The 26,915-nt window shown below is 34.7% G+C and overlaps 2 protein-coding genes across 2 annotated transcripts in view; one reads left to right on the forward strand and one right to left on the reverse strand.

Annotated features, from left to right (window-relative positions):
- LOC128678672 (leucine-rich repeat-containing protein 24-like) overlaps window positions 1-5,222 on the forward strand; it is a 53,513-nt gene extending 48,291 nt beyond the window's left edge. The window contains exon 3 of the mRNA XM_053760388.2: window positions 2,743-5,222. Within this exon, the coding sequence (XP_053616363.1) occupies window positions 2,778-4,538 (1,761 nt within the window). The 5' untranslated portion in view covers window positions 2,743-2,777 and the 3' untranslated portion in view covers window positions 4,539-5,222. The remainder of the gene's footprint in view (window positions 1-2,742) is intronic.
- An 11,119-nt stretch (window positions 5,223-16,341) lies between these two features.
- Window positions 16,342-23,555, reverse strand: LOC128678648 (uncharacterized). The gene is made up of 4 exons (XM_053760325.2): window positions 23,443-23,555; window positions 22,500-22,657; window positions 21,085-21,210; window positions 16,342-17,658 (listed from the first exon to the last, which is right to left on the reverse strand). Exons 1-4 carry the CDS (start codon window positions 23,513-23,515, stop codon window positions 17,566-17,568), a joined length of 450 nt encoding a protein of 149 aa, XP_053616300.1. The 5' UTR covers window positions 23,516-23,555; the 3' UTR covers window positions 16,342-17,565.
- Window positions 23,556-26,915: the final 3,360 nt, after the last annotated feature.

Consider the following 26,915-nt stretch of genomic DNA (forward strand, 5'->3'; position numbering starts at 1 on the left):
TTTTTTCTCCGACGTCGGATCCGGCGACACGAATCGTGGAAAAACTGCTTTACTCACAGGGAAAAGAATGAATACGCGAACACGGAAGCCGTAAGAAAATCTATTGGACAAAAACACAAAAGGCCCATTATTCAGGACATTCTCATCCTGGCCAACCCATTTACAATAATGAAGGAAGGAAGGACAAAAGACGAACGTCTTCCATGCCAGTAAGCATTTGAGTCTCAATAGTTTGTGTATTTTCGCGCGAGGTATTAGTAAAAAACTTGACGTTTTTGTTTTTTACTTGAAATATACTTCTAATAGCAATTTATGAAAGACACATCGTAGAAAAACGTCCAGTACAGGAAAATACTTTGAGAAAAACACAACACCACGAGATGCTTTTAAAATTGAGGTTACCCTACGTAATTTTATTAAATAGGTATACAATAGTTTCTTATTCGTAAATTTTATATTTGCATTTTTTACATTGCCTCCATGATAATTAAAAATAAATAAATATATAAGGACAAATCACACAGTTTGAGCTAGCCCCAAAGTAAGTTCGAGACTTGTGTTATGGGATACTAACTCAACGATACTATATTTTATAGCAAATACACATATAGATAAACATCCAAGTCGCGGGCCAATCAGAAAAAGATCATTTTCCATCATGACCCGTGCGGGGATCGAACCCGGGACCTCTCGGTTCAGAGGCGAGCACTTTATCACCGCGCCACCGAAGTCGTCTTTGAGATTATAAATATTTAACAATTGAAATTGATATGTTTCCTTTATCTCCCGGAATCTAGGTAAAACAAAATTGCCCCTTACAATTGAAATAATGTTGCCAACTTAATAAAATTAATAACCAACCAAGCTGCGGTATATTGCGACTAGAAGACAATGTATCGCAGACCTTAAAACCACAATGTAATTTTGTTAATTCACTCCGTTACGCTAATATGCTCAATATTGCTAGTAAAATCAACGTTTTAGTTAATGAACATACGAGTAAGAAGCACTATATGCTTTGCATGAGATTTGTATAATATGCAAAATACAAAGGATGTTTGTAGTAATTATGTCTAGCTAGTGGCCAACCGACCAATTGAATAACATTACAATGACAGAACCAATATTAATGCCAAATGAAACGCGTCTACTTCGCGAGTAAGTATTTATACTATTTAAAACAAAACAAAAATTTCGAAAATCCGTCCACAATTTTATTGTTGGAGTTTTTTGGAAGTAGATTCAAAAATACAGAGTTATTTGCTTATTGATATGAAAATGAACTGATTAATATGTGGTTTAAGATATCCTCATTATTTCATGTTGGCTGCTTTAGTTATTGTTCTTTACATTATCGGATTGCGTTAGTTAGGCTACTACTTGTAAGTATGTAAATTGGATTTTATTAATCGATTTTAATAGGCCCGCCGCTGACGTTTAGACAAAATGCGCGTTTTTCTGCACACGTTTAAATTAAATTAATGGTGCAAAAATTATCGCTCTTGACTTTGCTTGTTATATTATCATCCGCGTAAAATAAAACATTATCATTTTTAATACTTACCTGTGATTTTAAACCGACTACCTACCTGGCGTCAATTTCCTTTTGAAAATCAGCTGTCTATGTCAATTTTATCCTTCTGTCATTTTGTACTATATCCACGGGAATTTATAGAATAGTCCTGTTTTAAATAACACCATGACTCGAATCTGTTATTATACGATTAGCACAAAAATAGATAGACTATACGCATCGAATTTGTCATCATAAAAATTAGCATAAAAATGACACATCAAAATTCGTCGTCCTTGTTAAATAAATAACAAGCAAGTTGAAAACAAGCGCGAATATTGATTGATTGCTAACTGCTGAAGTAAAACTGTCCGTAACTTTTGATGCTAAACAATTTAAGAGCACTTGGCGTAATTTGGGAATATTTCTGAAAGTTTACTTTGTTTGCTTTTTGAAGAAAAAAATATTGTGAGACTCGTCAAGTTACAATGTCAAAGTCATGAGCAAAAGTAAGGCAAAAATAATTTGCTGTAGTAAATCTATTTGTTTATGACAGTCAGAGATAGACCTAATAATGAAAATATTATATAAACTTACAACAGATATGGCGCAGCGATTTTTACATTGGATGATTTTTGTTAACATAAAAACATATTTAAGATTTTTTCGATGAGTATTATCAGAAAAATGTATAAGTTAATCCATACATTACATATATAAATAATTTCTCAATTCGTAATTCTGACAAAGCCACTTCCGCTACTAGGTAGATTATATTCTATTATACAGCCTAGCACTTTAAAAATACAACTTTAATTGAAAGAAAATTGAATTTTCATTCCTTAAATGAAGATACCAGGGATAAGATCACGCCGTTTTATTCCACGTCCCAACAAAATAAACGATCCGTTTCTCAATTAAGAAAGTTCTCAAACCAATTCCACTGAGGGTATTCAAGCATTTAATCAAAGTATTAATATTTAGCCAATTTCCGATAGAATTCTGAACTGAATCAGTCGAATCCAGTTCAAATATGCGGTTGCAAAAATATTTACACTAAATTGTTCCGCCGTTATATGAAGAGTTAAATTTTATGGCGGCCTAGATTCTGAACGACCTAAAAGATGACTTATCACGACAGTTTAGAGCCGGAATTTGTTTCGCAGAGCCAGACCCATTGTTCGTTAGTGCTGTTTAGCTACTCTATAAACACTCCTCTGTTGTTTCAGGCACTCAGCCGCTGTAAACACAAAGCCGAAATGAGATGAGTATGCGCGTGGCTTGGTCCAGGTGGTACTGGATAGTGATTTTCACGACATGTGCCGCCAGGACCTCAAGTGATTGGCTAGACTGCGCGCACATCGACACCTGCCACTGCAAATGGTCTTCAGGGAAGAAAACTGCCAGCTGCTCCTCCGGTGACCTTCGCCGTCCGCCGTCACTCTCCCCAGACATACAAGTCTTGGATTTGCATGACAATCCACTTCGAAACCTGCCCCAGCAGATCTTCGCAAGCATTGGTCTCCTCAATTTACAAAAGTTAAACCTACGAACTACGAGACTACGATCGATCCATGCCGATGCATTTTTAGAATTAAGGATATTGATTGAAGTTGATTTAGGAGATAACGACCTCTCAAATCTGCCGAGAGACCTATTTAGAGGCAACGAAAGACTGCGATTAGTTGTACTAAGTAACAACCCGCTGACCACGCTCGTGGCCGACCAGTTCCCACCGCTGCCGCATTTACGAATACTTTTATTAGATGGTTGCAGACTAAGGTCCTTGCATACAAATTCCTTGCGCAACCTAAAAGCTTTAGAGACAATAGACTTACGTAGAAATCAGCTAACATTCCTTCGTTTGATTACATTTTCTTTACCATCTTTGAAGACAGTGTCTTTATCAGGAAACCCTTGGAGATGTGATTGTCGACTTAGAGAGTTCAAGGAATGGTTTTTAGATAGTAAATTGGGAACAGAAGAATTATTGTGCGTAGAACCTTCAACACAAGCTGGAAATAAGTGGCGAAACGTACCAAGTGAAAATATGGCTTGCTCCCCTGAAGTGCGGTCAAGTACTTTAGTAGTTAGAGCTGAAGTTGGACTCGCTACTACTTTTGGATGCTGGGTTCATGGAGTCCCAAAGCCAAGAGTAACATGGTTATTCGATGGTGTAGATGTTCATAATAACACTGTTGATGTTGATATGGAAGAGACAGAAACTAATATTGATGATGATAATTCTGAAGACAGAGTGCCTGGTAGTGTACGGTGGGTGAATATAACACTTCTTAATGTAACATCAAATGCAGCTGGTGAATGGACCTGTGTAGCTAAAAGCCCTGCAGGAGAAGCCAGAGCAATCATTAGTTTAGTCCTGCCGAGATCTCAAACAGCTACTGCTCGAACCGCCCCTGGAATCCCCCAGCTTTTAGGAGTAGTGTTTGGCGCGTTGGGTGTCTTAGCTAGTCTAGGTTTTATCGCAGCTGTTGCCTGTTGGCATTTGAGAAGACGAACAGTTCCACCGAGTAGAAGCTTTAACGACCAAGAAAAAAGACTAATTGATGCATCAGTTGTCGTCAGTTGCGATCGGTCTATAGGGGATATAGCCTCGCCATGTGATTTTGAGATGACCAACCGGTCAATGGACGATAACCAACCAAGAGGTTGTGGTGGATTTGAACCTGTACATATAACAATAGAAGGTACACCTGGCGCATTTCCTCCTCCTCCAGCAGAGTTTGCTGTACCAGTTCCATATGGGAATATATTCATATCGGTACAAGTAGCAGGAAGAGGGGAGCCGGGGAAATACCCTGATTTGTTAAGTGGTGGAGCAACTTTACCAAGAAGAAGTAGAACTTGCTGTACAGCACCAGCTTATGATAATATGGGTCCGAGGGTAACTGCGACTGGTAGTTCGACGTGGTCTCTTCCTGGTGCCAATTCGGATAATGTGGAGCTCTCAGAGACGCCAGTTTTAAACTTACCTCCACCGCCGCCTGAGTTTGTTTCACTTTAGCCTAGGCCATTGGTACTAGACCCCTCTTCACTGAGGTGACCTGGTACCCATAAAATTACAAGTCAATTAGGCTTTCCCCTAATTTTAATACATTTACGACAATTTTGACGTGATTATTTTAATTGTAAATTTAATTGTAAATAGTTTGTATAAGTGCGGACGATGTGTGACATCCTGTGAGATATAATACGTAAGGTTGTTATCAATATTAAATCTAAATTGTACTTTAAAGCATTTACGATACTTGTTGATATGTTGAAATTCTGAGGCGAGGATGCATTACGGCTTTATTCGAAGGGAATAATGGAATGCGTTCTACGTTAGAATGCGATCCTAACAATGAACTCGATCTTTGAATGTCCTCAGAATAGAAAATGCCTATTGTTAGAGAGCATTGTAACTTAATACGCATTTCCCTTTGAATATCAGCGTTAGATTAACCTTCTTTATTTCTTAGATATTCCTTTAAGCCTTTTCAATGTACGTCTTTGTCTTCCCAACTTTTGTAAATATTGTTTATTATACAAACCTCCCAAACATAAGACTGACCCTTCTCTCTTGATTTCTCTTTGTAACTTTAACGATTAATAAAGCTATGTATACACTCCACTTAGAGTCAGACAAGATAGCTTCATTTTCTTTGAAAGCAACTAATGTAAAAGGAAATAAACCGATCATGTAAAATTTAGTTTATTTTATTGTCTTTTCCTTTCCCTTCATTTCCCAGTGGGTTTAATAATGTTGGAATCTTGAAAGAAACCGGTTAAAATATTTCTTATAATACTTCATAGTTTTTGTAAGTATAATAGAAGTATTGCATAAAGCAGCATTATATAAAGATTTCATTATTAATAGCAAGTCCATAAAGTTATTACTAGAGAAAGAATATTGGCATTCATAAATAAATTCTGGGAAAATAGTAAAATTCGATGATAAAATTTGATGCTAAGTATTTTAGTGCGAATGATACACGACTAAGTATTAAATAACAAATTCACAATAGCTACATTTTATAAGTATAATATTGAAATGAATAATTATTTAATTTATTTTGATATACATAATCGCCCTTATTAATAAAAACGTCATTCTCTGATTAGCCTCGGAATAGTTATTCTTTGTACTGTCTCGTTCTTTCAATGTCAAATGCTGAAAAGAGAGAGAGGGACAAAACAAAGATATACTACTCCAAACCTAATCAGAGAATTAAATGTTTATTAATAAAGCGGTATTAGTGTTTGGCCAAATTTTACAATGTTTTGTTTCACCCATAAAAGTCCACATGTAATTGTATAATTTTATTCAAGACGCTTATAGCCTGAATGTATCAAAATTTTTTAAAAAAAAGCAATAGAGTCAGATGTAGCAGGAGAAATCCGAAAGCTAATCATTTCAAGTGTTTTTTTTTTAATATTATATTTAATAGCATTTTCTGCGTATGCAAATATGAACAATACAGTTGGGAGACTCTTCGAGTGGAGATTATGTTGAGATAGACAGTAAGTATTATAAAAACTGACACCAAAGCAACATACTAAATTTGCACTTTATATATTATAACAAATACATAAACTATTCAAGAACAACGTAAAATATCCATTCACATCAATCTGTGTGATCACTGTATGTCATCATGCCGGACCGTTAAACTGGAGGTCCCGGGTTCGATCCCTGGGAAAATTACCTTTTCAGATTAACCTGGGCCTTGAATATTTAACTATATTATGTGTATGTTATAAAATATAGTATCGTTAGTTAGTATTCCATAAGACAAGTCTCGAACTTACTTTGGGGCTAGCTCAGTATGTTATTTGTCCATATATATCTATTTATCTGATTTATCTGACCGGGTATCTAATCCGAAACCTTCAGTGTATCAGTCTGATATGATGACCTAAGCCAACAGAGGTCAAAAGTTTGTCATTAAGATAAATAATATGTGCTAAGTCATGTTTTAATCCACACCTCCGATATTTCATCTAAAACCATTCCTTTAACAAGAAATCACTTTTACGTTCTTGATAGTAAATCTTTGGCCATAAAATTTAAGCTTATTAAATTTATAGTTTAAATCCGTATGAATCCTTGGCGTCCTTAGCTGTTATTCCCATTCCATTTCATGAAGCACCTATCCGTTCTCCCCAAAACGATTGGATTGTTACACAGAATAAAAAGAGCACAGCGGTGAATTTTCTATCATTTTGGCCGCCATCATTACCGTTCTTCGAAATAAATTACCTTTCAAAAATCATAAAAATAAAGTATTGATAAAATAATAAACTAAATTGAATAATTTTTATTACACAGATTATAATTCATAATTAAGGTATTGTAAAGGATACTTTGTTGAAATTTGGAGGGTAATAACGGTGATGGAAATGTTCAAAAATTCATCTACAAAATTAAGATATAATGAAACTGAAAGATCATATTTTCTTTTTTAATTTGGGGATCTTCAAGGCAACAAACACATCTCTGCTATCCATCTGGCTTGACAGGGTCAAACGCATTTAAATTTCTAATAAAAAAATGTCAACTTGAAATATATACAAATTGAAATTTTAATGACCTCGGCGGCTCAGTGGTAAAGTGCTTGATTCGAACACAGAAGTCCCGGGTTCGATTCCCGGTCGGTCATGATGGAAAATGATCTTTTTCTGATTGGCCCGGGTCTTGGATGTTTATCTATATATGTATTTGTTATAAAATATAGTATCGTTGAGTTAGTATCCCATAACACAAGTCTCGAACTTACTTTGGGGCTAGCTCAATCTGTGTGATTTGTCTTAATAATATATTAAGTATTATTAGTATATAAAAACCCGCGTGTGATTCCTCCGTATTCTTAATATTTTGCGATTTAAAAAGACATAAATTTGAAAGTCGCTCGGAAAATAGGTCAAAGAGACACCCGAAACAAACTGTTTTGACAACTCTGAACAGAATCGAATGCTATGGGTGAGTTCACGAAGATTTGAAGAACAACATTGTTTTAAGCTTCAATGTCAGGATATCAATTCTAAGGGAACTTCGGAGCAAAAATATACCTTATCTAAAGAACAATTGTTTATTTGGTACATTACAAACATAAATATCCATATTATTTGTTCAATATTACAGATACACTATCAACATTAATATATATAGTTTTACAAGCATTTATTGTTTCGCCGGAAGTCTATTATCAAATCTTGAAAGATAATATTCACATACTTAGGTATGTTCTACAGAGTTAAATTTTCCACTTATTTGTTTCAATTTCCATGGCGATTAATTCTTGTAATAATCATGACTCCTATTCCTAACAAAATATTATAAATGCGAAAGTAATTTTCACTATTTATTCAACCAATCTTCTTAAAATTTTGCAAAAGTGCGGAGATGAACATAGTGTACATTTCATCCCGAGAAAATAACGACTCCCGTTGGAAATTTACGCGATCAAAGCCGCGGGCGAAAAGCTAATAATAAATAATAACACTAACTCTACAGTAAAGCGAAGCTACCAGTTCAAATTACAAGATGGACGTGAACAAAGCGTTCCATTTTAATTAAAAGCTTGTAAATAACATGTACGTATATCAGAATGATTATTCTTGTCGAGTCTGGCTATTTGATAAATGGTCGTTCATACCGTGGTGTGGCCACGCTGATCGCTATGTCGTTGGCTGTATGGAGAGGAGCAAAACGGCCCCGCGTTGAAAGGCTCGCCCGTGACATCCTGTAAAGGCACGCTTGACACGGGCGAGCCTCAGTTCACAGAATCTTCATCGAAAGCACGTTTCGCCGAAAATTATTTTTTATATCCCATGTTACTTTAACTTTATTATCATGTTCTATGTCAAGCAGAACTGAATTTACCGATTATTTTAATTCAAGCTTATTTGAGAATACAAAAAATTCGATGACGATGACGAAGAGTGATTCTGTGAACTGTGGAAACCACACCCCTGACTTTATCCAGGCAGAGGCAGAGAAGACTAACGAGCCGTCCCGCTAGCCACTCCGAGGAGAAAGGCCTCGGCCGGGACTGAGGGAGGAGCGAGGGTCCTATACCAAATGCAGGTGGCTCTTACACCGTGTATAGTTTTAGTGAGTTGGAGTCTCACATACCAGTCCTCCCGTGGATGGATGAGACGAGGGTCTTTACACACGTAAAAAAAAGTTTGGCCATAGAGTCTATTGCACCGCAGTCACACAAGTTGAAGCCGGGCTATTCAAATTGCGATACAGTTCGCCGAACTTGCGGAATATGCATACGTTGATGGGTTTTAACTGTGGTAAATAAAAATACTCATACATACTACGCAATGTTCGTGTTCATTTGTCTGTCAAATTTCGGTGATAGTCTATGGTTGGCATGAGACATAAAAACAACGATCTCTTTACAGTCTATAAGCCTTTTTGCAATCGATTGGATTGCACGAGACGCATAGAATATTCATGAACAGACATAAAGTGAAACTGTCTATTCTCAACGTGAATATTTTAAGCCCTGTTCGTTATCTTTTACTTTTTCACACATCACACACATTTTTGTATTAGATTTTTTCTAGTTTTTGAAGGGAGGGAGGGAATACCCAATCATCAGGGATGTTATGCGTGCAAATGGTCTGAGAAGGTCTTTTATCTCCACTGCACGGTCGTCGGCATCCTTAGCCGACGACCGTGCAGTGGAGATAAAAGAGAAGGACTCTGGGCTCTAACGCTCAATAGCTGTAGTAACCGGCAAAACGCTCAGAGACACGCTACTATGAATTATTTTCATATCTGATGATTGTTCTATTATTAGTTCTATCATTTATGAAAATTAGCTTCTCCGTAAATACGAAATTATACAGTAAGTAGTATAGGCATTTTACAAGCTTTCAACAGCTCATCTTTGCTACCCATCAAGCTAGACTGAAGTGAAACCCGAATTATTAATTAAAATACCTATTAAAACTTCACCCATATCCTTGGTAATTACTTCTTAAAATGGAATTAAATATTTCTGACTGCAACTTAAATGGCCAGTATTTTATTAACTTTTAATTGCGAGCTTTATTTCATTTTAGCTAGACAATGGTTTACGAAAACTGGGTACAATTCACTATAATACGCATTTACTTCCGAGAGAAAATTATATAAATTCCTTAAAACGTAAATGTCGACCGACGTCGACTGAGGTTTTAGACAAGGGTAATAAAACCTGGAAGCTCCAGGAGGATTTCAAACTGGCCGAGTATTGTGGTATTCTAATTTTGGCGCGAAATGTTAGAAATGCTATGGATTTAATTATAACAACACTTTCTTGCATTGCGGTATTTGTAGGAATTTTAAATTGCGTTCTTATTTATTTATTTTCTTTACTTTTATTATTTAATGTTTGAACTTGTTTTATTCATACTGGCCAGTACCTTGATATATATATACAGGGTTACTGGTATCTAACGCATAACCTTCCAAAGGCGCATAAGGTACATAGAGACTAACATCTTTTGTTCTACGACTTTTGTCTAAACGTGATAAATACAAAGTTTTCCCTTTTTTTAGTTTTAATGTCGTTTTTATAAAACGTTAACTCTATGTTCGACTGTACATTACGCTACTGTACAGTCTCGTGTTGCTTGGCTAATTACATAGAGTTAAAATGTTTAGAATCGCAAATTAGTTTTTTTTATATGAAAAAAAATCTACGAACCACGAAAAGTCGTAGAATAAAAGTTACTTGTTTTGATGTGCTCAAGTAGCCTTTAGGAAGTTTTGCGTTTGATACCAGTTACCCTGTTTAACTTCTCATTCATCTGAGCGTTTTCTATGTTATTTCCACAGCCGTCGTGACTCGGAGCCCTGGGCCCGCTTCCCTTTATCCTTTAATCTATTTAACCATAACTTAAAAGCCAGTAATAATGATAAGTAAAATAATTATTTCATTTCATTGTTTTGTTTTATCAAAACCATAAATATTCCACTAAAGAAATATACTTGACGAATTTATACAGCTCAGGATATAAATTGGATTTGCGATATAAGGTATATAGATGTGGGACGATAGGAGGACGTCAATCGTTCCACTCCACTTGATGAGGAGTGTTCATCCCTAGGGTTAGATTAGGGCGAATTTCAATATTTTTTATTTATATTCATTCACTAGCTTTTGCTCGTGGCTTCGCCTATTTTAGTTTCTCTAAAAGAAGCCTGTCAGGTCATCAGATTCTCACCTCTCGTATTATGACAGAATAACTGACCCACAGCTATAAAAAATTAATTAAGATGCCACACAATGAAAACAATTGACAGTCGGATGAAACGATAGTTCGTTTCATCCGACTGTCAACCGAAAGCCAAAGAGTTCCATTTTCAAATGTATTAATTACTTTTTAATTTTTTAAAAAATATTTTTATGTAGTGGCCAGTTTCTGATTCTTATTTATTCCAACACACTGGAGTGGAATAAAAATTCTTTTTTCACTATGGAACGGAGCTCCGAGGCATAAATAATATAATAATAATCGTACCGTCATCCGGAGTGACAACTTCTGTCATCCCTTTATTATTTACAGTAATAATACTGGAACTTTAATCGCATGCTCTCGGTCCTTTAGGGTCAGCCATAAAAGTCTTCTATGGCACTTTAGGAGCACTTCGCCTTAACACTGCCTATTGTAGTTTTACTATGTTAGAATGAGACGAAATTATATTATAGAAAGAAAGGGATATATGTGCTTTTAGTAAGAGGATGGATAGAGCGCGCGCAACTAACAAAAGTCTCAAGAAAACCAATGCTTTATTTCTATGCATACATTTTTGAACTGGTTAGTGTAATAGGTTATATTTTTATTATATTTTTGAAGTGAATACTTCTTTTGTGAACGTTGTGCACTTTTTGTGATGGGTAAAAAATGTTGAACTCGCGTCAGGACACGTGACCCTGATCGAAAATTCGTTAGACGTCAAAAATGCACAACGTTAATGTTCAAGTTTTCACTTTTGTCGGCACTCCCGGAGTGCAACCCGGGTTTTTTTATTTATTCCCAGCGAGATCATTAACGGATATAGCCACAACTAAACACAGGTGCGTTTTATTTCGTAGAACGACTTGTCAGCTTTTACTGTGTGCCTATGTAAAACAACATTTTTATAGATATTATATAAAATAATAAATAGCTACAAAACAATACCTATAAAAGTAATTCCTTAGTAATAATAGAGCAATAATAGAGCAGCACAAATGGACATTATTTCTTCTCTCATAACTACCTCTAGAAACCAAACAGCGAAATAAAATATAATCTTGTAATGTTTAGGTAAGTTTGAATACCAAAGTAGACGAAGGGATTTTTACGGCTTGCCTCTTCTACGACGCAATAGTTACTCTAAAGGAATAGTTTCCATGAAAAGGCAGAGAAGTTTCTTGCAGTTCCGTGCAATGAGCCCCTAATGCTGTGTGACATGTGGCTTTTAGTATTGTAAAATATGAGACAATTTGTTTTAAACTCGCCTTTTGAAATGTTGCAACTTTTTGTATTAAAGTTGAATTCTTCGAATCTTAACTAAGATTATACGTTAGCTTTTGCCCGCGGCTTCTTTCGCGTTTATTATGTGGATCCGCTCACAAATTATTTTTGTCAATATCTCGCGTTCTAAGCAACGTATCGCTATGAAACGTATACATGATTTTAAGTTAGTGAACTGTGAAAACAGCATCAAATTACATTCAGTGATTTTTGCGTAACAACATACAGACAGCTGCTTCTCATCCTGCGCAGATTATAAAAATCAATCAAGTTAAAAAAGTACGATATAATTTATGATCATTTGTTTCAATTAAAGAAGATTTTTTAAAGCTACCTTTAAATCTACCCTTTCACTTCTAACTTACATTATTGAATTACAAAAAAGGGTCAGCCTCTGGAAAATTCTTTTTCATAATATTATGTTTTTTATAGTCTAGACTTTTTTTGTCAGTCTGCCAAATTGTTTAACATCTTGTGTCCTTATCTTGTGTCCTTGAAGTGTGTTCCTGGTATCATTCCCAGCTGTGACGGCCTAAAGCCCAGGGTCCAAAAAAAAAATCACTAAATTGTAAATATTCATATTTTACGGCTGACCGCCTGCCTGACTTAAACCCTGTTTGAAAAATCGGTATAAATAACCCGTCGATTTAATTAATACAAACAATATAGTTACTATTACTAGTCTCAAGTACTAGGCATACATGAGTCCGCAGGATGTTGGTAGGGAAGACGATCCATGTAAACACTGTTCAAACTAGGCAACAGCTTTCACCAAAGCGTGGAATACATTAAAACAGGCTATTGAGGAAACAATATATGTTGAATATTGTATTGCAAAATAATGAGTGTACAGATTGATACCACAGAAAATTCTAAAGAAATTCATAGAACATAATGACCTTTCCCGCGTCTGTCTATTGGCAATAAACTCAATTACTACACGGATTTTCGTGCGGTTTTCGGCAATAGATAGATATTCCTGATGGAGGTTTAGGTGTATAATTTATTATATTTTAACCCGAGTGAAGACGGGATGGGCCGCTAGTTAGTACAGTCAACAGCACATCAACCTACCCAAATCCATTGCAAACTCGTCGCTATTACTGCGCCATAGAGGTTCAAGCAGGGTAACTTGAAATGCTGTAGACTGTACATAAAGTCGTTTTATTACAGTCTCTTTGAGGAATTAAAATCAATTGAATCATTTGTTTATTCAAACAAACATATTATGGAAAAGATGGATATGTTACGGCTTAACCCTAGCAGGGGCAGCCAATCTCAGTTAGTTACATCTGGGTTCAATTAGTTACTTATGATCAGCGGATCTTCGTCGATTACACCGTTCATATCATGTTTATATTCGGCTAGGTCTAGATCTAACTGAACATAAGCAGACTACTGGGTGTAGCCAACAGAAATCGCTTGCAACTAGTTCTACCCGGCTAAACTAAGATTACGCACTTAGGGGTTAAGTCGTGACATATGTGTTATTCACAATATTTGTGGGCAAATAATTAATTTGGAAACCAGTATAACCAAATGTAAATTAATGCTTAAGAACTATATATTAACTGAGTAAATTTGTAATGAGTTGTGACTCGCCTTACCACGTATAAACCTATATAGGCTTTTGTTGGTAGTGCTTGTATTTTTCATATAAATTATTGTAACATAAATAAAGAAATAAAATAAAAAAAAAAAAAAATGTAGATGCTGAAAAATTAATTATAAAAGAGAGCTATATTTCTGTGTTCTCTTTATTTTAAGCTCAGTACCACCGTACCCAAATCACGGAGTTACGCAATGCGGCGAGGCAAAAGGATTCGTTTTATTTTGGAATAGCAAATGCCTTGGATTATTACATATATATATATATATATATATATATATGTTTATATATGGTGATTTTAGTATGCTGTGTCTGCATTTATTATTAACTAGCTTTTGTTCGCGGCTTCGCCCGCGTGAATTTCCTACGGGAACAGTTATTTTTACGGGTTGAAAGGTGCCCTATGTCCTTCTCCATACGCCATAATTACATGTCAAGAAAATTGGTTGAGTAGATAGAGCTTGAAGAGGTAACAAACAAATAAACAAACTCACTTTCGCATTTATAATATTAGTTAGGAATTAGGAATAGGATTCACTTCGTGACGGTTGTTACCTGATTTCTGGAATAAGTGGTGTTAAATCACCTGTGACATAAATTTATATTTAAAAAATGTTAAGCCCTTCTGGCATAATAGGGACCAACACTGTTTAAATGAGTTTCTTTCGGCATTTCTTCTCAGTAGTGGTCGTTCCGAAATGCCAGTACTTTGTAGCTTGTGAGAAATAACTATAAATATAAAAATTGACGAGAAAAAATACCTGTGAAGGTCTAATTTCTGAATAAATTATTTGAATTTGAATTTTGAATTTGAGACTTTTTTTGTAACTCAAAAGAAAGAAAAGTTTTCGTACTAAGTATGTATGCTTGACATTTTAAATGCGCTATTTTTAGATGTCCCTTAACAGTCGGTATATAATAACCACGACCCTCATGGCTGAGGGTCGTGGTTATTACGTGTGTTTGATGAAACACACATCAACTTTCATGGCACTATTAATGGTCTGGTTTGCCATTGCCTTCTCCATTTCACACACAAGTACCGGAGCCTAGGGCATTATACTTTTTCTTTTTCACTTCGCACAGTCTTTGGCATACTACATCCTAAGTTGTCAGACCAGACCAGATCCACGTTTCACTGCAGATCATACCATATGTTATGAACCTCGAATATGACACGACAGTAGGATCGAAACTGGAACCTTTTAAGCGTATTAACCACTAGACCACCACAACTATAATTAAATTCAAGGAACACGACACATTCTAATGGAAAAACGCGCCAGTTTGATCATATCGTTCGTCCATATATGTAATAGCGCCCAATTTAGCGAATGACACACGTAGACAGCAATTGTCATTCCGGATGCTTTCTATTCTGCTTTGTTGAGATTTTTTTCTATGTTTACTTGTGTACTTTGCTTTATTGAATATAGGGTTCCGTATAATTGATTGAGTACCTAATAGAAATGAAAAGTGAACATAATTTTATTTAATAATATTTATGCAATATTAGCTTTTACCCGCGGCTTCGCCCGCGTATATTTCTAATAGGCGCAGTTATATTTCCGGGATTAAAGGTACCCATGTCCTTCTCCATATTTCAGACTACATTTATGAAAAATTTTAAGAAGATTAGTTAAGTAGATAGAGCGTGAAGAAGTAACTAACAAAATCACTTATTCATTTGTAATGAGTATTAGATTTTCTTCTTAGCTTAATTTTATTTTTTCAATGTGCTATTATTTATCAATAATGAATCGTATATCCACTGTTTTCTTTATTTACAACATAACAGTCTATAGCTACTAATAATAAAATGTGAAAATTTGTAGGTACGTTTGTCCTTCTTTCACGATAAAATGTAGCAATGGATCAATGAGATTTTTATGCGGCATAATCGCGGGAAATCTTCTAGCAGCTTAGCTCGTGTTTGACATCTAGTAATGAACTAAATCTATTACTTTCATCAAAACCAGCACAGCTGTTTAGCGATGAGAACGTGATAGAATAAGAGGCAGTCTTTGATTGTCACTCTTTATTTGTTCTGCGGTCAATATAAATATATCGTTAAGTTATGAAACAAAAAACTGACATAAATACATGATCGTTCCAATTTAGGTAGACGTATAAAAATATAGTAGTTCCTCAAAATAGGTTCATCAAAGCCGCAAAAGTTTAAGGAACCCCGGACCAAAGCCAATCTCACTTACCGTATATCTGCAAGTCTATGCTCCATAACTGATGTTATAAAACAGTCAACGTTTTTTCATCGCGAGACGTAATGTCTTTCGCGAATCAGATTCTTAAATTTTATGTAGCTTCCTTCATAAAAGGGTGGTTACGTCATTACGGTCCGTCAATTTTCTTGAGGAAGGAATCATTTCCAAAATTAATCATTCATTAAAATTACACTGCCACAGTACAGATCAATTATTTTCAAATTCAAACTGTAAATGTTAACTAGTTGTTCGCCGCCACGAATTTTAAGACCTCGTGAACACAATAAATTTTGATGAGCAAAAATATGAATATTTCAAAAACGACTTAACCGATTTTGATTCCCCACGAACTTAAAAATTCTATTGACAGATTCTACATATCTTTTAATTTTAATCAAAATCAGACCAACGGTGCGAAAGTTATCGCGTAACAAACATACATACAAAAAATTTATTTTTGTCGAATTGTCCAAGTCGAATTGTAAAGCTCACTCGCTTCGCTTGCTCAGTTGCTCAGTCAAAAAGATAGTAAAACTAATTCTTATTTAATTGAAAAATTGTACTGTCATAAGACAAATTAAAAGGCGTTTTTACTCCAGACACTCGTCTGCTATGTAATTAATAATGTTATCGTCGTTTCACCGTTACCACATTGTATTGTACAAGTAATAAAACAAACATTTCTCGTGGCACTAATTGCAAGTGTAACTTCCTGGATCTGCTGAGTAAAACTGATAATTGAAAATGATACTGCCAAGTGGTGAAAGGAAATTTTTGGATTTACGGCTGACAACAGACTTTTTCGGAAACTTATGAGGAGTGACTCAAAAACAGATTATTAAATGTAACACATTAATTGTTGGTTGCACCAGTCAACTTTGACGTTGACTTTGACCTGCACGCCGTTGACGAATAGACAAAATCGTCTACTTATTTTTGCGCAGGTTAGAGTTAACTTTAAAGTTGACTAGTGCAATAATCTAGCACTCTTATTGTGCAGCCTACCAGCCAACATTGACCTAATCCTAATTGGCGATTTTTTGTTTTTCTGCGCGCGTTAAAGTTAACGATAAAATTGACGGTGCAACCCACTCTTAATGTGCTTATAGAATTATTTCTGTAACAGTATGAGGTTTCAAACCTATTTTTCTCATAACACTTATGAAAATATTATAAATATACGTTTCTTATTTGAACCTGTATGGAAAATATTTTTCATATTCACATATACATAATCTACGTGTGCGCATACACACAGTACTCGTATATACACAAATAGACATAGTAATTCGAATATAATCTAACAGATATGTATCTATCAGATATTCAATAATAAATCTGTTTAGTTGAAAACAGTTCATTAAATTAAGTTTATTTCATGAAAAAGGTGTTCAAAACATTTTATTCGGTTATCACAAAAACGATTAGGAGACGAAGTGTGTGTGTGTGTGTGTATGTGTGATTTACAAAAGGAAATATCAAATAATCAATCAACATATATAAGTTTAATAATACATTTTAAAATATTGGTTATTGATTCTATTTATTGAATAAAATATAGATATAAGACCACACGAAGCTATCTATAGGACTCGCTCGCCCCATGGTAAATGGCTCAAAATAATGACAAAAATATTATATCGACAGAAGAGGTATATCTCTTGGAATTCGGTTGGAAAACAATTAGGATTCTCGTTTTACGCCTTCATGTGCAGCTCCGGAGCGTATTTGTAGATGCAAGTAACTATTTCGTTTCCCAATTCGCACGAAGTTGCTCCACTGTGCTTCACCTGAAAATAAATTATCTGCGTTAACAACTTTTCTAAAATAGAAAAGGGTGGGTTGCACTGTCAACTATGACGTTAATTTTAATGTGCGCCAACGGCGTGGCGTCAAATTTAACGATGCAACTCACCCTGATGCAGTTATTTATGTATAAATTTAAATTCTGAAATCAAGCAGAATTAAGGTTAATTTTATCTTCCAAATCAGAACTTTGGAATATATTAACATTCGAATAGGATATATTAGTCTGTGATTTGAACTGTAGACCTTTCGGTTCATATGCGGACGTCTTAATCACTGCTCTTGGAGGAATATAGTTTTATTGACCGAGCGAGCGAAGCGAATGAGATCTACAAATCTACTTGGGGCAAAAATACATTTTTAGTATGTTTGTATTATGTACCTATGTATGTTTGTAACGTGATAATTTTCGAACCGTTTTATTGATCTGATTTTGATGAAATTTAAAAGGTAAGTACGACCTGTCAATAGAATTTTAAGTTCGTCGAGCAATAAAATCGGTTAAGTCGTTCTGAAAAATATTCACAATTTTGTAAAAAAATATTGTGTACGCAAGAGTCTAAGTTCACGGCGAACAACTAGTTTATACATGAACTGCAAATGTTGACAGACAGGTATATGATAAATAAAGGTATAATATTAAATATAATAAATATAATAAATAATGTATACTGGATTCTATTTCATTACATAACGTTGATGAAATTCAGTAATGTTAAACCGAATATTACGGCGATATTGAATATTATATTCGTCTCAATAAACACAACAGAACTATTCCTAATTACATAATCGGAGCATTACGTCTACGTCATCAAATTAATCTGCTGAAACTGTCCTTGTTATTGACAGCTTAACGTCTCATCTAAATCATACAATTAATACATCATTCGGTTATGTCTTTAAATTGGAAAATTCTATGTTTTAATATTGCTAGCACTATCAGATGTGATTCAAATTAAATCACATTTGGCAAGACTTTCACCGTCTAATCTTTCTTTATTATCGAGTGTAGATGCCCCTAGGTGACTAATTTAACATTCAGATGTTTATTCAAGTCACCCAGGGGCATGTGACATTACTTTTACCTGTCAACATCTCTTATCAAGTAGTCGCGTACATAATAGTGAACTTAAACTGTCAACTAATATGTCGTGTAGGTTTTAGAGGTGAAAATTATTAAAAGCTTCGGTAACTTTGAAAGTTTCCGCGAATGTTTCGTGTAATATTCGCGAAAATTTCCTCAAGCTAATTTTGGAAGTTTTCAAAAACATTTGTTTTGTTTACAAAAACGTCGATGAGGGTTACAATCGATATCAAGAAAGTGCATTTAAAGTATAACGGTAAAAAAAATATAGAAGATCTTGGTATTTTTGTGAATTTCGTCAATTTTTCAACGTAATAATAAAAATAGTTTTGTTTTTGTAGAAATAAGCAACAAAATGACTACTAGCGCCACCTGCTGATGTATGTATCGCGCACCCCCTGTCTAAAGCTATACCATGGATTTAATAAGTACAGTACATACTAATTCCATGAGCTATACATGTAAATCTTTTTGACAATAAAGTGTCAGTCGTTGTCCATCCCAAGGATTTAGTAAGTACCTTGTACGGGCGTAGTACTTCCTAATTCCATGGTCCATCCACATTGCGTTTTATTAGAGGTTATGGGCCCAGCACGCTTCCACTGCGAGTATCAATATTTGTCATAATTTTTGGTATACAATAGTATCAAATAGAAAGTATTTTTGGTATACAATAGTATCAAGTAGAAAGTATTTTTGGTATACAATAGTATCAAGTAAAAAGTATTTTTGGTATACAATAGTATCAAGTAGAAAGTATTTTTGGTATACAATAGTATCAAGTAGAAAGTATTTTTGGTATACAATAGTATCAAGTAGAAAGTATTTTTGGTATACAATAGTATCAAGTAGAAAGTATTTTTGGTATACAATAGTATCAAGTAGAAAGTATTTTTGGTATACAATAGTATCAAGTAGAAAGTGTAAACTAAACTTCTATGAGATTAAAAGTCTTGTTCCTAGCGTGGTGATATTATTTTGAAACTCATTATATTTTAAGGACATAAAATTATAGGTATTCTATATTATTATTGTACTTTTATATGAAGGACAAATTAAAAAAATAATAATAATATTAATAACAGATAAAAGAATTAATGGAACTGTATTAAATTCTTTTTAATAATATATAACTATATTCAGTCCATATTTTCGCCTTACAAACGCTTTACACAAATTTAATTTGATTTTCTGTTTCCTAGCAAAGGCTTTTACAATTAGTATGACGAGCGAAATATTATGAAGATTAATAATTATTTCTAAGGTAATAAATTATATTATTTTGAGAATCAGCTGAGACTTCATTAATTAATTAATATTAATAAACTTGTCACAATCAAGAAATAATTTGATTATTAACTTTTTGAATGTTTAACTTGAAATCTTGTATATGATAATGAATAATCAATATTTCCAAAATATTATAAATGATAAAGTCTATCTATTTGTCATGCTTTCACGGCTACATAAGCCACTGGGCCGATTTTGATAAAATTTAAACTAGAATCACAACATAGTATAAAACAAAGTCCCTTTCCGCTGTCTGTCCTTATGTATGATTTGATAAAATTTTTTAAATCGATAGTGTAATTCCTAAGGAAGGTTTAAGTGTACATTTATCATGGTTTTACCCGAGCGAAGCCGGCACGGGCCGCTAGTAAAAATGTATAATTTTTTTATCCAATTTAATCTTTAGCTCCGTAAAACGCAAGCGTTCCATTAGACCCATTGACCTACATAGACGACATATGAACCGTAACGTACGGAACCACAGCCACCCAGCCGCGAACTGAAATTTATTCGTTCTGAAATTCTGCCTCCGCGGTCTAGTTGTCTTGGCGTTTGTCAAATGAAATGAGAGTTTGTGGGTCTATTTCATCGCTATTGTCAAATACAAAGATGGTGCCGATTGGTTTTAATATTGAAATCCAATTTTAAAATTACAAGTTCATTATTTAACTACGATGATAAAATTACTTATTGACGTCAAAAATTTACGTAAACCGAATTCTACCATCGATTTTCAAATCGTAGGTGAAGAAGCGGCGCAACAAACTTCACCGCGGCCTTTTCTCCTGATAAATTATCTAATAGCCCATATCGAATAGATAGCGTTAAAATTATGACAAGTGTTGCATAAACTACTGACCAATCCCATCAGGCAGATTTAAGAAGAAGAAGAAGCAGTGAAAAAGGGCCTGATTGTCGTATTAATTTTTTAGAGAATAAACTCAAAATCTACTAAGCCGATTTTAATGAAATTTGGCACAGAGATAGACGAAACCTTTTGGAGTTCATAGGCCACTTTGTGTAAAGCAAATACCTCTTTTTCACACTTTTCCGAGACAGACTTCATGTGCTCTAACTTCTTCTTGTTTTTGAAGACAAGTGGAGTGACAGCCGTTACGAAACCTGGTTTGAAGTATTTGTTGTTCTTGACGATACCAATCTGAAATTGTAGAAAATTGCAATCATAGAAACAAATTTTCATGTGTGCCATGTGGTGTGGCGTGTAGGGGTGGTAGCGATGGTAAGAAAACACAAGGCTTGAGGACAACCTCTCGGATAAGATTCCGATTCTATCTGCCTTTATTCATTATCACATATACTTATATATACTTAATACTACGTGATAGTATGATACTACGTGATAGAAATATCTAAATAATCAAAATAATAATGTTATCTCCACAATAATGTGACGTACGTGACATCACACCACATCACCCTTCCTAATGAAAAAAAAAATATAAATTTAAATCTTAATATTTTTTTTCATTACAATACAACTTAGTCCTATTTTTATGAATAACATCTAATTTTCCTTTACATTGAATAACAACATTTGGCGATTCATCTTTTACGACTACAAATGGTCCATCATAAATACAATCAAGCTTACTACCAGTCTCCTTTCTTACTAAAATTAAATCACCTTCCTTATAATTTAATGGATTTATATTTACATCATAACATTTTTTTCTCCTTATTTTACTAGTTATTACATTTTGTTTTTTCTAATTGGCTAATTTCGTACCTAGTCGAATGAGATATTTTTTTCTTATGTCAAAAACAAAAAATGGAGCTGAATATGTGACTGTAATGTATTAGATGTCACGATGGAGTTCAAATTTATCCTTCGTTCGCGGAAAATCGAGACACAATGCACAAACAATTGTTATCCGGTAGCCGGCCATCAGTTAGTAGGCGATGGGGCAAAGATCTAGAGAAGTTAGAGAAATTCGATTTGTAAATAATTTTATTCACAGACAGACAAACGGGATATTACTGAAACTGAGATGCATTGCATCTATCCTAGGTCAGGGCAAGATGGAAAATGATCTTTTTCATATTGACCTGAACCTTTGATGTATATTCATACACAGTGTGGGATATCACAAATCGAGGACTTACAATAATATATATATATATATATATATATATATATATAACGTATCCGCCTCGAAGGACCAAACATGTGGGGCACAGGTCTAGTTATTGATTTATACCCAAGTGAACTGTTGGTTAGGCCTAGTAATAAAAAAATAAAAAATGATTCGACTTCAATCAACTATGTATTTATATTACTCACAATATTCACAACACATCTGACAAAAGTTGTAGGAGAAGAGCGCTGATTGCGGCCTCTTTAGTTAGCAAAAACAATATTGTTAACTTTTTAATTACAATGAGTCTTGGTAGACTACTAATATTATGTTGTACTAAACAATGACTTACTTTTTCCAGCAAGCATTTGATGATACACGCCGTTTTTTCAGGATAAGGCGGGTCATTCCTTAGATACTCCAGGTCGGCTTCCGAAGTATTCGTCTTGTCCATACAGGTCCGGGCTGTGTTGAGCAGGCTCTCCCTGACTACTGATGTGAACGGGTTATCTGAGAACAAATATATTTTATGTGCCATAGATGTGTTTACTCCCAATACTTTCAAAATAAATTCTTAAAAATCGAGTGCAAACCCAACTTCTAAGTGTTTGCGCAGGACAGTTTAAAAACGTGGATGGACAATGGATTTTCATGTCGATTTCACTATGATTCCTGAGAAAGGTTTAGCTGAATTATTTATTATAATTTACCCGAGCAAAGCCGGGACTGTCCGCTTGTACTGAATAAAGCAAATCTAATTCTATGCTAAAATAGAATAAAACAGCGTATGTGAGAGTTTCGAAAAGTCAAGCTAAACAGCTGAGTATCTGTTTTATTATTCATGAGAGCAGATTTTTGGAATTTTGTATTGATAAGCGGTGTTCGTAATCATTCTACAATTTATGCACGCAGATATTTCGACGGAAATGACAACTATTGATGCATATTCCATTTAAAAAACTCACTCTTATCTGAGCGTGTTGCTAATTTTGTGTTAAAAGATTATCTACATATTGTACCTTAATTTAAAAGCAATAAAGAGGTGTAAATTACCCAGAAAGCTGGCGGCATTCTCTCTTTGGATAGCCAAACTTAAACGTCGTCAACGTCACCAGCCCTTGGGTCCCCAGAGACAAGGCGAATTGGCCACAAGGCGGGCGAATTAAATTATATAAATTTAATCGAACAAATCAATTAATGAACCAAAACGAATCGCTCCTAACATTCCGATTGGCACTTTAATCGATCTCAAGGTTACAAATTATTGGGGTAGGTCAAGTATACATAGAATTTACCTTTTTCAATAGCGGTCGCCATAAAAAACAGCAAAAATAGACTCATACACAAAAATCTACAAAAGTACAACATTTTATACGTTAACCCACACAAAATATCTCCATGTAATGACTGCGTACAGTTCAGTAGTTCGAATGATAAAATCTTTACGCCCAATTTCACAGACATTATGGATACACTTAGATAAATGTGTTTGATTATTTATTAGAGCAAGCTTTTTGGGATGTTGTTGATTGATAAGCGGTGTTTGTAATCATTTTACAATTTATGCACGCAGATATTTTGACGGAAATGACGTCTATTGATGAGAATTCCATTAAAAAAGAACTCACTCTCATCTGAGCGTGTTTGCGGTTTCTTCCCCAGCTGTTTATCTTCAAAGGGTGTTATTAAGTAGTTGCTAACACTAGTGTTTCAAATTTTATTAAATTTGATTTATAAGTGCGACTACCATTCATTGAATACATGAGTGGACTTAACAGTCTGCCAGAGTGCAGATTTCGTCATATTTTCCTTTACCGGTAGCTTATAATAATATTTTACACGAGTTTGTTGGTTTAAAAATTCATGTAACGCGTGTAGGATTTAAACTTGGAACCTTCGGTTCACAGGTCTTGATCACTGGACCATTAGCTCTTCTAACGGATAATTAACTCATTCATTACAATTAATTTTGACAACAAAGCACATCTATCGCCATATTGGCATACACAAAAGCATTCTGTAATCACATGGGGGCTACATGACGAATAATTAATAGCACTGACGTCCAGTAATTATATCGTTTGACGGATAGTTTCAATAATTCGTACTAACTAAAATACATCAAGCCGTTTCATGATGAAATAGATGCGATCATAATTTCTATTATTACGTTCCAAAACATAGAACAGTTTAAATTTATATAATTATTATGGTAACAAGTGGCTGAGAAAATCAAACTAAGTTACAGATGTAGTCCGAAACATTGCGAGACTCAAGTGGAAGTGGACTGGTCTTATAGCCAGCAAAACTTGTCATGCAGACGATTGTTAGAGTAAAGACCATAGGACAGAAAACATCCAGCACAAATAAGATGACCACAATGAAAGACGACGTCAAAAATATAGCGGGCAACAGTAGCTCAACTGCACTGAATAGGGAAAAGTGGCGGGAACTGAAGGAGGCCTACATAGAATATTTGGATTGAAGAAAAGAAGATAATTACGAGCCACAAGCTGTCGTCTGGACATAGGCTTCTCCGAAAGACTTACAAATAGGCTGATTAAAAGCAACAGCCTATTTCTGCGAATTTGACGATATCGTCAGGCCATCTGGGTAGGTGGATGACCAGCGCTACGCTTGCCAATACAGGGACGCCATTCTGTTCCAATAGCCATCGGTTCTACAAGCTGCGTCCCCAGCACTGTCACGTTAATAAGCGATCGAATATTTGCAAAGTTTATATGTTTACCTCGAAAGATTGGTAGATACATAATTATTATTTTATATATGGGTAGATACGATATTGCATTAGCAGTGGGGTGTTAAAAGCGCTGATGATGATATGTCCATTATCTAGTAAGATAATGGACAACTTTGTATTGCAGTACCGATAGACAAACACAGAAACGGTAACAACATACCAAGAACCGCTGATAAATATTTCATATCACAGGTACAAATATTTGAGGTGAAAACCGTGAGGCACTACGCCACGAAGGTCGTATGTATGATGGAATTGGTGAATATAAATTACAATATCTAAAAAATAGTTCATACATATACAATAATTCTACATAGTTGGAACTCCTAGGCTCCAGTAGCATACATTTTTATCAAATAAAAACTTGAATTCTGTACCGTATGCAGAAAAAATATCGAATACAGTTTGAAATTCTGTGCGTCCATCACTTATTCCACAGTCAACATTGTTAACGTATTAAAAAGCCATTTCGATTCATACGCCGATTTCCACGGAGAAATCTGGATATGGAATACAATTATGAAATCATGGAATCAAAATAGAATAGTTAAAAAAACAGTGGTAGGTATAGTAAGTAGTTAAAGTCTAATGGTGTGGAACGAAACCAGTATGAGTCCTTTTAATTTTCCAATTGGAAGATGAGTTTAGGAAGAAACTGGGAAAATATCGTAAGCAAACCCACATCTGCTAATTCATTTTCATCATTTATGAACAACATTCCTGTCGGTCGTGTTCTTTTCATCTCTCTCTATCTTCAGCCATCGTTTTGACCTTCCTGTACGATATTATTCATACTCTGATCATTAACTAATTGCTTCAGTCAGCCTATAATACTTACATACGAGTATATTTGATTTACCAAAACCACTCCATTAATAATACCAAGAAAGTTGTTGTGTGTGTTTCATTCCACGTAATAACCACGATCCTCAGCCATGAGGAATACGACTATGAAGAAGAAACACAATAAACAATAAAATAATAGTAATAAATAGCCGCATATAAATATGTTATTATTTCGTGAAAATAATGATTCGATTAATAAAAAAAGGATAAAAATCGAAAAGCTACATACAATTCTCGACGTTTATAGTCATCGAAAAGAAAATAATTTCCTGGTGACCAACTTTATAGAACCACAGATTAGATACAGCAATAATGCTACGGTCTAGATCACTGTTGTTGTTACCAAATTAATATTTATGCTGTGTTTCCGGAAATTTGACCAAATGCATCTATCTCAATTCAATACCTTTGCCCATGAAATGTAATCTATACGAGTAATCTATACGAATGTACGTTGTAATCTATACGAGTGTACGTTGTAATCTATACGAGTGTACGTTGTAATCTATACGAGTGTACGTTGTAATCTATATGAGTGTACGTTGTAATCTATACTAGTATTATATAAATGAAGACACAGAATGACTGACTGACATATCACCGCTGGGTCTAGAAACTTCAAATTTATCACGTCGGTTCCTTATGTGGTCTAGGGGTGCACTAAGAAAATATTTTTCAAAATTCATCCCCTAAGGGGATAAAAAAGAGGTTTAAAGTTTGTACGGGGAAACCAGATTCTAAATGTTTCACTGAAGGGAAAAACCTTTGATGCGGATTTTTTAAATAGGTTAGTGATATGAGGAAGTTTTTTATGTAAATTTTATTATGATTTGACCCGAGCAAAGCCGGGACGGGCGTCTAATTGAGTATACAGCTAAACTTAGACTATCAAAAGCAATGGAGTTGTGATTTTACAAGCTTTTATTTAGTTTCACCTGTTGTCTGTCTGATCAAATCTTGCAAGTTAGATTTCTCCTACTTCCGGTTGTTCGACAGAGTTGAAATTTCCAACGACGGTTCAGTTTTCATGGCAATTCATTATTATGATAAGCATGAACATGATTGTGTACCCAGGATCGCCTCCAAACGAGGGAACTCCTCAACGGCTTACAGCACGGACATGGGTTTTTTGTCAGGCGTTAAATGCCACAAGATCTCTCT

This window comes from Plodia interpunctella, chromosome 20 (assembly GCF_027563975.2).
Source record: "Plodia interpunctella isolate USDA-ARS_2022_Savannah chromosome 20, ilPloInte3.2, whole genome shotgun sequence".
Classification (NCBI taxonomy): domain Eukaryota; kingdom Metazoa; phylum Arthropoda; class Insecta; order Lepidoptera; family Pyralidae; genus Plodia; species Plodia interpunctella.